We start from the raw sequence: 15,809 nt of genomic DNA on the forward strand, positions 1-15,809 counted from the left end.
ATAAATCCGTAAAAGAAGATTCACAAATGACCAAAAAAAATCAGAGTCGAGTTCTAACCTCAATTGAAATGTAAGAAAAGTTACAAGGAATCAAAGCAGCCCAAACAATACGAATACCCCGAGCAATATTAGCCATATGATGTGAACCAATAGAAGAGCCTGCCCCGCGGGGCCCGACCCGCCATTGCGGACCTCACAATACCCGAATTTCTTCACACGCGCTCCTGCACAATGGGCCTCTGCGCAGCCACACCAATAGGTCACGCCGTCCACCCCGCAAACCGGGTCGGGCCGGAAGCATTTTACGGGACACATATCCGGTTCTGAATTCAACGGGCAGAGGTCATTTTCTGGCTGATCAGACGGCAGCTTCAGCAGATTAGAGTCGGATCGGGCGGCGGGGAGGAGAAGGGCGGTGAGGAAAACGGCGAGGATGAAAATTGAAGGCGGTTTGCCGGTGAATAAGCGCATTTCGGCGACCTTTGAATGGACGACCTGAAGATCGCCTCTCGACGGTTCCTGGATCGAGCTATTTCTCTCTCTCTCTTGCCGCAAGAAATTTCAAATTCTAGGGTTTCTTTTATTCGTGGATTCCGATTTGGGGTTTCCTTTTTCTTTTTCCTGGTTGTTGGACAGTTGGACAGACTGATTCCTTTCTTCTCTTTTTCGCGTAAAAATTGTAGGTAATTTCAAGAGAGAGAGAGTTATAGACTTTCCCCTCGGATTAGGTAGCTGTTGTTTACTAACCTTATCTATATTTTTATGCAATTTCATATCACAACAAATCAGGCAAGTACCATTATTGCATTATTTAGTGATAAATTTCCTGCAAATATAATATAAGTGCGGATAATTTAATTTAGATCATAATATTTTCACCATATAAAACGGTAGTTTACAAAATAAATTTCTCTTAAATCTTTTCCGTTTTATTAATAAAATGTGATGTTGTGCTGGTTAGTGATTATTTTCTGCTTCCAACCTGGTATTGCTAGCCTACTGTATATATTATATACACATGTAAAACTCCCAACAATTCTCAATCATATGCTACTACATTTTCCCCCCTACAAAACGCGAATTAGTTACTAATCTTGTGTTGGTTCACTTTTATTCCAATCAAAAGGATTAATGATTCAGTTGACTAATCGGAATAACTCAAATCAACCTGACTAATTCAATATAATGTTGTTTTACTTTTCCTACAAAAGAATCTTGAAGTTAAATATTTCATTTCACATTTGAAAAAGAATTATGAAAAAATAATTCATAATTTATTTTAGCCCATCTATACACACATATATATAATATTCAAATATTTAATTAGGTATCTACGAATATCGAATCGAATCAAATATCATAATTTCATGTTTATATTTGAATACTAATCGAGTCGAATCAAAGATTTATATTCGAATACGAATATCAAAATTTCGAATCGAACAAAAATATTTGATTAGTTTACAACCTTACTTGATGATATCATATGAATATTTGTGTGGCACGTAAATATTCACATGAAAAATTAACGAACTCTATATAAACTATAAATCAAGCGAAAAGAAAATAATTAGAAGCTAATAAATTTTGTATTTAACAGCAAACAAACCTTTTGGGATATTAATTCATTTACATTTTAACATGTGAAGTTCCATTCACACGTTCTTCTTCTTCATTTGAGATCCCTTACACACATTCAAAAACAAAATTAAAATAAAACAAATAAGCTTTTATTTTATTTTATTTTATTTTCTAAACCATCAACTCTATGTACTATGCCATTATTATTTGAATATTCGGCCGTAACATTTATAAGTATATAGGAAAGCATGGCATATCATAATATCAAATAATATCTAGGAAAAAATTAAATAGATACATTCTCCATTTACACGACAATTACAACCTAATCTTAAAAGTATCAAAACCTATATCTATAGTAAACTTGTAAATAAGGAGCAGTAAATTGGAAATATCTACCACTTCAATAAAATGAAGATCCTATATTAAAAAGAGGAGGTCTGCACCGGAGAATTTGTGTATTAAAAAACCAAATAAGTTTTGCATGCTGAAAACATACCAAACATTATGTACAAAACAATGCGAAATAATCAAAGATTGTGATCCTCCCATTATACATCATTGTGTACAAAAATATCATATTTCAAGATGACAGCAGCTATAAATAAAGCCATAGACTAGAAATTGTTGTTGTAACCTGGCAGAAGAAAAAAGCCAAATAATTGTCTTGTAACGGTCATAACTAACCTGTAAACAAGGCCTCGAAGAATATGCCAACTGCCAACTAAATTTAAGGAGTGGCTGCCAACGATAAAAATAAGGTCAACACAAACACAGCTCTACATAATCCCTTCACCACTGCCCATTACTCATATCGGAGAAGACGAGGGAAAATAGCTAGGGGATACATAAACAAAAATCACTGTGTGAAATTTCGGATCATCTCAGCTCTCAGAGCTCGCTCGCTCGCCTAAACATGGGAGGCTGCGCGAGCAAACCTAAGGACTTGAGCACTAGGAAGCTGCCTTCTCCCGCTGTCAGGAAGCCACACGCCCCGCCTGAGCTACCTGTTGAGTCGCCACCGGCACAAGTAAGCATCTCTTCAATTGTGAATATGAGATCTAGTTGTTGTTGTTAACTGATTGATGTATGGATTGTTTCAGGAGAAGAAAGGTGGAAACGAGGACAAGGAAGAAGCTTCTGAGGCAGCTCCGCCCAAGGTGAAGGAGCCGGAAACTAGTGATCAGGTGGAGGTGGTGAAGCCAACGGAAGCTGAAGTTGAGGCAAAGGAGGTAACACAGGTAAAGGAGGAGAAAGAAGAGGTAGAAGCACCCAAGGAGAAGGAAGAAGAAACTATTGTGCAAGAGGAGAAGAAACAAGAGGTTGTAGTGGTACCAAAGCAGGAGGTAGCAGCATAATCTTGTACCTAAAGGAGGCTAAGAAACAAGCAGCTATTATATCTGATGAGGATGATTAGTTAACCACCATTATATATATTCCATAAGTTTCTAGCAATAGAGATGTAACCTAATTTCACATGTGTGAAGCGTCACGGATTTTGTTCAACACATTCCACTACACTTTCCTAGGATCACAATTCACAAGCCATCTTCAAACTTTAAACAATCAAACTCCTTTCTTTAACTTTACTTCCCCTTATATTTTAGTAGAATTTAATTAACTATACAAAAATTACTTGTTGTCTGTTACCTCGAATATTACCCAACCAACAATAAAAATTTGGCTATATCAGAATCGAAATCGATTTCCTTTCATATCAAATTACAAAATACAAATTTGACAGGATTTTCAAATATAGATCTTCAGACTTTGCAGTGAAGAAAAAGGAAATGGCAAACTTCTGCAATATGTTTATGAAGAACTAACTTCTAAAACAATAACATGAGGGTCGTGTTCTCTACTTTTTTCTGTGTTCTGAATCTCCCCGTTGCGAGCCAACTCATAAATACTGATCTTGAAAGATCTCAAATCTATGGGAAACCAATTCTTCGATAGGACTATCTTATGTTGAAAGTAGAACTGTTAGTCCAACTTCATTAGATATCATATCAAGATATATCATTCCCAGATTAAGGCAATATTCAAGCACAAATTTTGAGACCACGATTGCCACAATAAATGTGTTTTCCAGAGTCAAAATTGGAAAACACAAAGGAATCCAGTGTAATTGCCATTACCACTAGCACAAACCAAATATGGATTAGTTAAGCAATTCGCATGATGCAAAATTGTGAATTCATCTTCAACTATGTCTATAAGGACTCCCAGAATGGGAGTGACTAGAAAACAAGAATCGTGTCAAAAACCAAAATCACTAAAACACAATTGACCTAATTTTCCTCCACAGCAATGGCGCCCTTCTCGCTCACATAGATACCGTCAAGGAACTTACGGATGTCCTTGTTCTTCACATGGCATTTCTGTCCCAATGAATACAAGCATAAGTAAGATGTAAAGCTCGGCTCGCTCTAAGTCATATTTAGTTATTTATGTAGATAGTAAACTCACACATCATTAGACAAATACATAATCAGGGAACTATCTTTTACCTGGTTTATCAAAGCACATGATCTAGACACGAGCTCAATGTCATTGCCCTCCAAAACAAGTTCATCCTTAACCTTCTCAGACCGCACAATCGTAACCCCTTCAAGCATGTCAACCTTCCTCACCTATTACAATCAACAATCACATGATCATGATTCGTGATCAATCTCATCCATTTACAAGAAGCTTGCACTATGTTATGTTATAGCAAGTGTAGAAACCAACATCAAAAAATTGACCAGTAAATTCATTCCAGACCATAATAAACACTAATATTAAATAAAGATCTTCCAAAATTAATTCTCTGAGACACAGCATATCCGTTATACAATATCTTATTTGCAACTCATCCTTCAATAAGCAAACTCTACAATGTCAACATTACAAGCAATTCAATGTCCTTTTACAATATCTATTGCTTATATGAAGCTATTTAACAAATTGCAATCCAGAAAACACCATGACTCAAACCACCTATGCAACATTACAGTTAAAGGCATATTGCTACAAGTTTTAACAACTTCTGGCTACATTTCAACGTATAGAGTCAAAAAGGAGCCGCACAAAGTAAACAAACAAAAAAAAAAAAAACAATTTTATTTGTAAAAAAAAGAGAGGAAAATGTACCTTCTTCTCGCCAAGGAAATTTCGGATTTCAATTGCAGTGCCGAGACCAGTTATTGAGGCGTTGATTGGGAAGTGAGCATACACAAAGCGCATCTTGTAACGGTAACCTTGGGTAACGCCGTTGATCAAATTCTGCACGTGGCTGAGAGCCGTGCGGATGGCGGCGGTGGTTTTTCGGCTGCCAAACCAAGCATCGATCTTGAGCTTCTTCTTTCCGGTAGCCTCGTCGGTGGTGAGCTGGAAATCGAGGTTCAAATGCTTGAAATTGCGGGAGAGTTTTCCCCTGGGGCCTTCGACCTCGATCACTTTGGCTTTCACCTTAATCTTCACGTCGTCTGGGATATCCATGGAGTCGGATGACAGAATCGTCTTCATCCTTGCTGCGTTCCTCTATCTCTCTCTCTGAAGTAGACAGAAAATGGGAGAGAGTGAAGGAGGAAAAACCCTAGTTAGCAGTAGGAGACCACAAGCAGCCCAATTAATTTATTCTTCCAAAAAGGGTAATTTTAAACATAGCCCCCAATTTTTTCATTATAACCTCTTGTTTAATAAAATAATAAAAATAATTATGATTGTACTAATATACCCTCGTAGCCCCATTTAAAAATTTATAATAAATAAATAGGTTTTTAAAATTAAATTTCAAAGAACACTGTGTACAACCTCAAACTTTTTATAACCCCATCTCATATATTTCTAAAACTTTACGAACATAATGATGGAGAAGAAGACAAATACTTTTTCTTCGTCCAGAGAGAGAGCCGCTGCGCCACCGCATTGCCGCCGGCCAGAGACAGTTGGGCTCTAGCTGCCTGCATTGTCGGAGGAAATAGTCGATCTTACCCTTCCGGGCTCTGTTCTACTTGCCGTTTTAGGGGTATTCCTCTTTTGTCGCTATGGGTTCTTGAAAAAGATTGAGGAGAGTAAGCAGTCGGAGAAGAGAGATACCACCGCCGCCGCCGCCACCGTCGTCAACGAGAGGGAATGCAGATCGAGGGACGGCGGCGATGACATCATCATTATGGGTGCTGGAGTGGCGTCGCCGTCGCTTACACTCTCGGAAAGGTTTCGCCTTTTTAGTGTGTGTTTCTTCTTTGAGTGGATATAGTTGGCACCTTTTACAGGTGTTAGTTTGATTTGAATTAGGAGTTTGTAGTTTATGAGATTTGGTGTTTTCAGTCCAGATTGTGTGAATGAAATCGACGCTCAGAGGGTATTCGGGTATGCTCTGTTCAAGGATTAATCAAGGAGGCTGGACTTTTGAGTTGCAAGGTGTGGAAATTGCCTCCCTGTTCACAGTTTTAACTGTTTGGTATATGAGAGTAGTTGACTTTTAATGTATTAGAGATTTATGTATGTGGCTAATATTACCAATTTACCACCTATCTAAACTCTTTCATCATCTATTCTTGTTTTGAATCTTTCTGGAATGAAGAACAGGAAGTAAATATATATAACTTCGTAAATAGATGTTCGGTGGAAAGCTTTCTATCAAAATATTGGACGAATTTTAGAGGATGGTAAGGATCCCATTGCAGAAGGGCAGATGAAGAAACCAAGTGCTCGTATCCAAAGTTATCATCTTTTTTCAAGAAAATCACTATATACCTTGGGTACACATGATGTATTTATAGATTCTGACCTCTTTTTTTTTTCTTTTTTTTTTTTACTTTGTGAATCTTGTGAAGCTCAATTAGAAGTTGTGAATGCTTTTGTGTTGTTGAGTTGATTTGTTCAAATAATATGTTGTTCCTCTTTTAATACAGACAGAAGACTTGAATATTCAAATCCTTCTCCTCATAAAATGATATAAAATCATATGCAGTGTTCAGTTCCTGTGTGTCATGACAAAAGTTGCAAAACAGGATACCAAACATTAAGAGATCACCACATGCTTATAAAATAGTTCAATATCAACTGAATTGTGCAGAAAGGATTTTCCATAATCAGTTAGATTATATCTTAGCAAGTTAGCAGTGTAATGGAGCTTGTTTATCTATAATTCTTTGGTCATATTCACGCAATTAAGTCAAAGCCACTAATGGAATCAAATTAAAATGTTTGCTTGTTTTGGGCACATTCCCAATGAGGCAAATTAAAAATATGAAAAGTAAGGGGGGAGAAAGAGATTCAATCCTCCAAAATTCCACAAAATAAATTGAAGCATTCACACAAACTTGGAGAATAAATTAACAATCAAATCGAAGAGACCAAATTCGTTGAGAACGCATAAATCGGACGAAAGCAGATTCAGATCCATAGAAATGTGAATACCCAAGCCTAATCATCGTCCCTAATTTCTCAGGTTTAAGCTACACATAGCTGAAATCACCGCAGTCTCCGTTGTGTTAACGGAAATAAAAGCAAATTGTGATCACGAGCTCAGAGAAGACAAGAAATAACAGCTGCTTTCACAATAGCGAGCGGAAGCATGCCCTGCTTTGTATGCACACCTTTAAATATGTGGTTCTCTCTCTAGATAACAATATTTATAATGGAATCAAATTAAAATGTTTGCTTGTTTTGGGCACATTCCCAATGAATGCAACGAAAATTATCGTCAAACCGCAATATAAACTTAATTATTTTGACAGTCTTCTTCGAAGACTTCTTCGTGTGTTTTCTGCAACCTGCGTCTCACGTTCTTTAAGTTTTGTTGGGGGCTATACTAACGAAAATATTAGGGTTATTTATCAGTATTTTTAATATGAGATCAGGAGGCTATATAATTTTATCTGTGAAAAATTGTAGGTAAATATGTTTTCAACGCAATCTTAATAACTTATAATTTATTGCAAATTTTAAATGGGGGCTATAGGGATAAAATGGTACAATCATAATTATTTTTATTATTTTTTTAAATAAGGGGTTATAGTGAGAAAATTGGGGGCTATGTTTAAAATTACCCTTCCAAAAAATATACCAATTTTTTTATTTTCGAATAAAAATATACTTCTTCCGTACCATGAAGCAGGATCAAGTTTTCTTTTTGGTTTGTCCCACGAAGCAAGACCAGTTTTTAAAAGTAGCAAAAAATTTACTCTTTATTCACCTTTTCATTTTTTGACCTACCACACTTAACACACAAAATACCAATTTTTTAATTCTCGTGCCGAAAAGAACTTGGTCTTGCTTCATGGGACGGATGGAGTACCAATTTTCAATACGAGTAATTCTTTCGTCTTTTTCTTAATCTCTTAGGGTGCATTCACTTTGAGGTATAAGAGAGGAATAAACTACATTTACCATCTTATAACTTGTTTGCTTTGATGTATGAAAAATTTCGGGCAAGTGGTATAATTTTTCGAGAAGCCCCTTATCCCTTGGGAAATTAATAATTTTATACCTAAGAAATGGTGATATAATATTATACACATATAAAGGGAGGGATAAATATATTATCATTCAAACCAAACAAGATATAAAATATGTGGTCCCCGCTTCAAGGGATTAATTTATACCTCCTTATATTATCCCTCCATTTAGAGGGATAAAAAGCAAACACACCCGTAATCTATAATCTATATCTATATAATTTGTATAATATACTACCTTCATCCCATTGACAATTACTCATTATTTTTGGCCTGTTGGACACAGTTATTAAGAAGAAGAGTGATTTAAGGGTAAAAGTGATAGACAATGGTGGGGCCCACAACTTTTTGTGAGAGAGGTTTTCTTTTATGGGACAGGCTGAACAAGCCATTATTAATGGAACATACTAAAAAGGAAAGTGAGCCATTATCAATAGGACAAAGGTGTTGAATGCTCTAGTGATGGCAGAGGGAGTCATGGGCAATGGGAAAGAGGTACTTGTCGCTGCCAAGGGATCTGTTTCTTCGTCGCAAGGCGGAAAAAAGAAGTGGAAAGGTCCGAAGGGCAAGGGAGGCAAGGAAGCTATGTGCAGCACTTAAATTCATAGGAGCATGTTAGGAATTAATCGTTGTATGGTGAATTAAGATATCCAAGAAACGATCTCGTTGGGGCTATAATCCTTCAATACGTTATGACATACCAGTATAGATAAGTAGTTAAGACAAACTCCTTCCATCTATACTGCAGCCTAAACCAATGACTCGTCCTAGAGTCATCTCGGTTGTGATCATTTTATATCTCTTAAGGTTATTCCAATTATATGGTCTTCTGTATCTACAACACACCATATAATCTACTTATATAGAGATAAAGAACATACATATGCAATCATGAACACAATCAAATAGGAGATTAAATAGTGAACACATGAATCATTGTATACAAGCATAAAACGTTCTTGCATTCAGTATACAAATCCAACAAAAGGGAGTATAAAAGAGGTGGTATAAAAATCATCAAAATTGAATTTAAAACTAATAAGTTATGAAAATTTTAAAATATTTTATTTTCTCTCTCTTCGTTAAAATTTTACAACTTTTTTATCTATGTTTGTGTATGAAAATATTTATTTATTATGACGTGTAATACTCTTAATAATGTGTAATATTAATTTTCATTATCAGATGGTTTTAAATTATTTAATGAGTATAATTATCGATAATCTTTATGCAAAGTTGAAAATTTATGTTTTTAAATTTGGGATATTACTGAGTAATTAAAGTGAATTGTTTTATTTTATTTTTTAAAATATATTTTGCACTTATATTTTTATTCTATTTAATATTTATATTTATTTATTTATTTGTTTAAATATATCATTTAATTTCAATATTCGATTTATATCGCACGAACGAACGTACTAACGATACAGACGAACGTACTAGTTAATTCAAATACAAAATTACTATTTACCTAAACATTTTTGCTACCTGGATCTGAAAACTTGGACTGAAAAGTTCAGAACTTGGAAATGAATAAATTCCCGGAAGATTTTCAGTTTGTTTTGAATATACAATGTTTTCATAGTTTAAGTGAAAAGTACTACTACTAAGGACAAAAAATAGTGGATCGATAATTTCACTATATATATTAATATATATTTTAGCTAGATAATTATACAATATTTATATCATTATGTAATATGATTAAGAATTTCTACATCCATATTATTCTCTTTCCTCGTGGCATCTCTATAATCCTCCATTTCTATTTGTTTTAAAACAAATTTTCATGCATTTTAAATTTATATATTTTTAAAAACCTTGAATCTCACATCGAATTTCTTGTGATCATCATTATCTGAAAAACTTATATGAGTGAATATTCCTAATTTCAAGTCACATTCTAAAATGAATTTTAATTGGTAAAGTGTTTGAAATTAATATCAAATTGCACCATCAATTTATAAAAAATGCAAATCCATATAGAAGAATATATTCTTCAGTATCTCAACCATTTTTTTTTAATTGATGAAATGGTTAATATTAATCGAAGCACAAGATAGAGTGGTTAATGCTTAAGATAAAAAATCTTGAGTTCGAGTTTATCGTGACACAAATTTTAATTTTCTTTATTTAATATTGTTAATCTATTAAAAAAAACTCAAATACTCAGTGTCTCATCATATATAAAATGAGAGAGCATTATTTACAAAGGAAATGCAATGCCATTTGTAGAGATTACATAGCTAACACTACAAGAAAACTGGTCGAACACCGACGGAAATCACCGACGGACTATTTTCCGTCGGTAGATACCGACGGATCCCCGACGGACCGTCATCCGGCAACATCACCGGAGCCGGCATCTATTTCCGATGAAAATACCGACGGACTACCGACGGAATCACTACCGACGGACAATATCCGTCGGTAAATTCGGTATTTTCGATTTTAATAATTATTTTTATTTTTTACCGACGGAATACCGACGGAATCTCTACCGACGGATTAAACTCCGTCGGAAATTTGGATAATTTCAAATTTATTAATTATTTTTATTTTTACCGACGGATTACCGACGGAATTTTCCGTCGGTAATTTCAATAAATATTATTATTTGTATTTTTTATTTTTTTATTTATTTTTTTTATTTTAAATTATTTTTAAAATTAGTACCGACGGATAAAGTCCGTCGGTACATTATTTTTTTATTATTTGATTTTTTTATTTTTTATTTTTTTTATTATTTATTATTTAATTTTTTTAAATTATTTTAAATTAATTTTCTATATTATTATTATTATTTTTAAATTATTGAAAATATTTTAAAATTGATAGTTATTTTTAGCAATAATATTTTCTCTTTTTAATAAACGATAATATTAATTTTTTTTATTATCTTAAATTCGATCATATATTTACCGTCATTTTTTCGCCGGCACCACAAGTCTTAGATATCATCTCGACATATTCTAAGGTTATGAATAAATGATATTGTATATTGAAATAGAGTTTAAATGAATTAATAGGTGCTAGTTATATCAATAATACGCGTGTTCTCTACTGGCGACCACTCGAAAGAAACTTCAAGGTTAAGCGTGCTTGACTCAGAGCACTAGTAAGATGGGTGACCTACTGGGAAGTTGGCCAAATCATATGCAATTAAGTTCAAAATACATTAAAAATACGAAATACTTGTTGAATACGAAGATAGGTTGATAAAAAAAAAATTAAAAATTAAAAATAATTTACCGACGTAATTTTCCGTCGGTAATCCGTCGGTAAACGCGCCACCTACCACGGCCAACGCCGGCGCCGGAGACTTACCGACGGCGACGTCCGTCGGTAATCCGTCGGTATCCACCGACGGACAGAAAAAATCCGTCGGTAAATCATTTACCGACGAGCGTTTTCACGACGGGTGAAATCCGTCGGTAATCCGTCGGTATCTCCATTTACCGACGGAATTTTGATTCTTACCGACGGAATATTCCGTCGGTGTTCGGCCAGATTCTGGTTGTGTAAATAGTCTTTTCTGCTCTGTCCTAGGAGGGGTAATTTCATCTTTTTAGTTATGCGCTTCTTTAATTTGAGGGGTATCTTCGTCTTTCCTTATTCTTCACGTATTCGGTATGAACGGATGACATGACACATCATTGTTGATGGAGATCCTCAAATTCAAGAAGTGCAAATTGTTAATTGCCACATATCATATTATCATGTCATAACAAACTGATTTGTCCAATACTTCAAATCTGACATTCTTATATTCTTATATCTGACTAGAAAATTCAATTTTCTCTCTGATGGCTTTATCTCTAATTCTTCATTTCTTATGAAGACTTCATATATGCATTCCTTTTATTCTTCACTTATTTCATTTACTCTTTGATTAAGTTCTGAACTCTCTACCAATTATATTTGAACTTCCCAAAACCCAAATATCATCCTCATCACGAGTACAAGTATATAATGTTCAAACTTGATCGATTATATTTTCTCAAAAAGAAAAGGTTCGAATAGTTATATGATATCTTATGTTTTTCCCCATATTCTAGCTCTTGACAACTACCAATGTCACATAACTCACTCTCATTGTTTCCTCATTTTAAGTGTGAGATCTCTTATTGAATTTTGTCTAATAAATTATCAAAAAATATCATTTTTACAAAAGTTATGTGATTTGGGTTATCTTCTTGATGAAGATGGTATTAGGACCTACTTATTTATTATGAAGTAGGCCTTAATACCGACATCACAGGTTCAATAAACTCGATGAAAGGCCCACACAGGGAGGAGCCCGGAGATCATTCCAGAGCTTAAGACGAGGGTTAAAGACGAAGGTTTTAGCAGATCAAGTTTAAAGAAAACTAAAAAAAGAGACCAAGCATTCAAGTAAGACTGAGTAGAGTTCCAGAGCCTGTAGATCTGCTTATTGGCCAAGGAAAGTAGAGATGAAGAAAATGACAGAAGAAATGAAGGAGATAACCCGAACAACTCTGAGCAAAGTGGCAAGCAGAGAAATTCTGCTTTTCCTGTTGCCAAATGGGTCTCCCGTGGAAAAGACTTCATGAAAGTGTATTGATATGAAAAGCAGTTGGTGATGAATATTTGAGCATTTCATAAATTTCCCTATAAATTAAGTACACGTCTTAGTCGCAACTGATAGATTAGTTTAAGCTTATTTTGGGTCTTTTAATCTATTAATTTTGTCTAAATTTGAGAATTTGGTGATGAATATTGATTATGTTTATGTAATTTGCCATTGTGTGTTTCTGCCTAATTCATATGTTAAAAAAAAAAATAGGAAGTACTTTTATGCTTAGCTATTGTGTTTTACTGTGATATCAAAACATACTCAACATGCTTAATCAACTGATAAACCAAGAATATTTTGAAGAAATTTAGTATGATATCAAAACATACTCAATGTACTTAATCAACTCGGTGACCACACCTATAGGCACAAACCAATGGTGCCATTCAACAATTCTCATGACCAAAAATTGTAAATTCCATAAACACCTTTCTATCTATGATAAACCTATAATAAAAATAACTAAAATGAACATTAGTCCCAAAAAAATATACTAACAAAAGAAAATACCTCAATTAACTACTTATTCTTCCTCAGCAATAGCACCCTTTTCACTTACATAGATACCATCAAGGAACTTCCGAATATCCTTGTTCTTCACATCGCATTTCTGTACAAGTGAAAAGAAGCATTAGCTACATAAGTATCAAAGAGAAAATACACATGGGCTCAACATATAATATAGTCCACTATTGTTGGATTTTAGCACTAGTATTGAAATCAACCCCTTTTCAATCTTCAATATTTGAATTGTTACACATAGCAATTAAAGAAAGACACAAATGTAGGATGTTTATTCAACAAACGTCTAAATCCATGTGAAAATCAAAGTAGACTAATTAACGGATAGAAAGAGTATACAAATGCTTCCAAGAATAGTGTTACATTTTTTTCCAGTGAAAAGAAAGTCCGATATAACATGATTGGTAAGCAATGTTAAAGATATATGGGGTACCTGGTTTATCAAAGCACATGATCTAGAAACGAGCTCAATATCATTGCCCTCCAAAACAAGTTCATCTAACCTTCTCGGACCGCACAATGGAAACCCCTTGGAGCATATCAACCTTCCTCACCTGTTCATATCAACATGGATAAATATTTGAGAAATGAGTCCAACCAAGAAAAACTCCAACAATTATTTCCAATATCATCTCATACATAATATACCTTAAATCACTGGGAATTCAATGTTCATGAATACTCTATACTATTTCAAGTATCAATTAGCACATTCAAATTTCTCCAAATTTCATTATAAATGGAAACTCGTCATTCAAAACAAACACTATAGGATATTATGTAACTTGAGTGAAGAATGGAGATTTCTATAGGGCGCCAAACAACAAACTTACAACACTATCAAGACTTCTTGCAACATTTGAATGTATCGAATCGAAAATGTGTCACACAGATAAAATATAAAAGAACAATGAAATTTCTGCTACCTTCTTCTCGCCAAGGAAGTTCCCGATCTCAATCGCGGTGCCGCTACTGGTGATGGATGCATTGATCGGAAAGTGAGCATAAACGAAACGCATCTTGTAACGGTAGCCCCTGGTAACACCGTTAATCAAATTCTGCACATGGCTGAGCGTCGTTCGAATGGAGGCGGTGGTTTTCCGGCTGCTGAACCAGGCGTCGATCTTGAGCTGCTTCTTTCCGGTTTCTTCGTCGGTGATGAGCTGGAAATCCAGATTCAAATGCTTAAAATTTTTGGAGAGTTTTCCCCTGGGGCCTTTGACCTCGATCACTTTGGCTTTAACCCTGATCTTTACGCTGTCGGGGATATCCATGGTGTCAGAAGACAGAATGGTCTTCATTTCTGCGTGTGTATTTGCGTCTCGGCCTCCGGCGTCTGGACTCTGGGCGATGAGCAAAACCCTAATTATGTCGGATTTGATGTGAATGCTCAAGAAAACCCTAATTTGATTTATGGGGATGTTTTTCTACAATAATTGGGCCTGTGAATGTTCAATGTAATTAATTTTAAAACACAAACTTTAAATTAATAAGTAAATAAATAAAAAATAAAAAATACACTACAATGAACTTAAACTAAGAGCCTCTGGCATTAATCACCTATTGATAGGCCAACACACGCACATTTTAAACACAAAATTAGTGTAGGAAGATGTTGATTGAGGAATTATGCTTAAAGATGGTAAACAGTTCTGTTACGGGTTAATCGAACCGAAATTTCAGTTAATCGTAATAGAAATTAAATGAAATCAATAATCATAAACAGAATCGATTAGCGGTTCGATTAACTGATTCAATTAACTAAATCGATTAAATGGTTAACCTAAATTAACCGACTTTTCCTAAAAAATTATTGAATTTGTGCAAAGTGTAACTCCACATGACCACACATCTGCAAGCTGAAGGAAAGGTATCGTTAACATTCACAGATAAAGAACTTTACTCAGTATAAATAATTAATAATAATTAAAAAAAATTAAAAATCACACAAAAAATAGAGTGAAGGTTTAGTTTACCTTTCAAGGTCACTAGTTCATGAAATCCATGTTCTGGTTCAAACATTTGTGGGTTGGTTGGCAAGTCTTTTTATCTTTCTTTTTTTATTTCCCGTAACATGTCTAAACGCCCGTTGATGTTGTGAAAGAGCTAATTTTTCATCCGTTCCATTTAAAGATAACACAAGAACTTCTTTCAGCACATGAAGTATATAAATTGTTAGCGAGGCGTTGGGATTTCAAAACTAAAATCAATCATCTTGAATTTGTTTATTTGTTTTCAATTTTTTTTGATCGAAATTAATTCTATTTCTTTTGTTTTCCTCGAATTTATTTTGATTTGCGTTTCCTGTGATGAAATTAAAATCTCTTATCAAATATCACTATCTTTCGGGACTAAGTTCGTGTAAAAAAACCTCCTAGCAATGCACATTTGATTTTTTGTGTAAAAAATCGGTTAATTTCGGTTAATCGAACCGCTAATCGATTCAGTGTTCAATTATTGAATTCAGGAAATTTGCGATTCGCTTAAACCGTAATCGAACCGATTACCACCCCTACCTAGAGTTTCTAAATTTGAGCATTAATCATCTACCATTAAGCATATAAATACTTTAAACACAAACTTAGTGTATGAAGATGTTGACCGAGGAATTCTTCTTGAAAACTACTCCATGCACTTGTCATTTTCTCGAAAACTAT

At 34.5% G+C, this 15,809-nt stretch overlaps 3 protein-coding genes, 1 long non-coding RNA gene and 1 pseudogene across 4 annotated transcripts; 2 read left to right on the top strand and 3 right to left on the bottom strand.

Annotated features, from left to right (window-relative positions):
• Nucleotides 1-90: 90 nt before the first annotated feature.
• LOC130993943 (uncharacterized) lies at nt 91-471 on the bottom strand. The gene has a single exon (XM_057918980.1). The coding sequence runs from the start codon at nt 469-471 to the stop codon at nt 91-93; it is 381 nt and encodes a 126-aa protein (XP_057774963.1).
• A 1,847-nt stretch (nt 472-2,318) lies between these two features.
• Nucleotides 2,319-3,224, top strand: LOC130993310 (uncharacterized). Its single transcript, XM_057918147.1, has 2 exons — nt 2,319-2,611; nt 2,685-3,224. Exons 1-2 carry the CDS (start codon nt 2,498-2,500, stop codon nt 2,937-2,939), a joined length of 369 nt encoding a protein of 122 aa, XP_057774130.1. The 5' UTR covers nt 2,319-2,497; the 3' UTR covers nt 2,940-3,224.
• A 498-nt stretch (nt 3,225-3,722) lies between these two features.
• Nucleotides 3,723-5,193, bottom strand: LOC130993306 (60S ribosomal protein L9-2-like). Its single transcript, XM_057918143.1, has 3 exons — nt 4,717-5,193; nt 4,092-4,214; nt 3,723-3,962 (listed from the first exon to the last, which is right to left on the bottom strand). The coding sequence occupies exons 1-3, from the start codon at nt 5,089-5,091 to the stop codon at nt 3,873-3,875; spliced, it is 588 nt and encodes a 195-aa protein (XP_057774126.1). The 5' UTR covers nt 5,092-5,193; the 3' UTR covers nt 3,723-3,872.
• A 559-nt stretch (nt 5,194-5,752) lies between these two features.
• On the top strand, nt 5,753-6,456 carry LOC130993312 (uncharacterized). Its single transcript, XR_009091627.1, has 2 exons — nt 5,753-5,988; nt 6,152-6,456. It is a non-coding gene; the product is annotated as an uncharacterized LOC130993312 (long non-coding RNA).
• Nucleotides 6,457-12,923: 6,467 nt separating this feature from the next.
• Nucleotides 12,924-14,549, bottom strand: LOC130993307 (60S ribosomal protein L9-1-like; annotated as a pseudogene).
• Nucleotides 14,550-15,809: the final 1,260 nt, after the last annotated feature.

The sequence above is a fragment of the Salvia miltiorrhiza genome, chromosome 7 (genome assembly GCF_028751815.1).
Source record: "Salvia miltiorrhiza cultivar Shanhuang (shh) chromosome 7, IMPLAD_Smil_shh, whole genome shotgun sequence".
In the NCBI taxonomy this organism is placed as follows: domain Eukaryota; kingdom Viridiplantae; phylum Streptophyta; class Magnoliopsida; order Lamiales; family Lamiaceae; genus Salvia; species Salvia miltiorrhiza.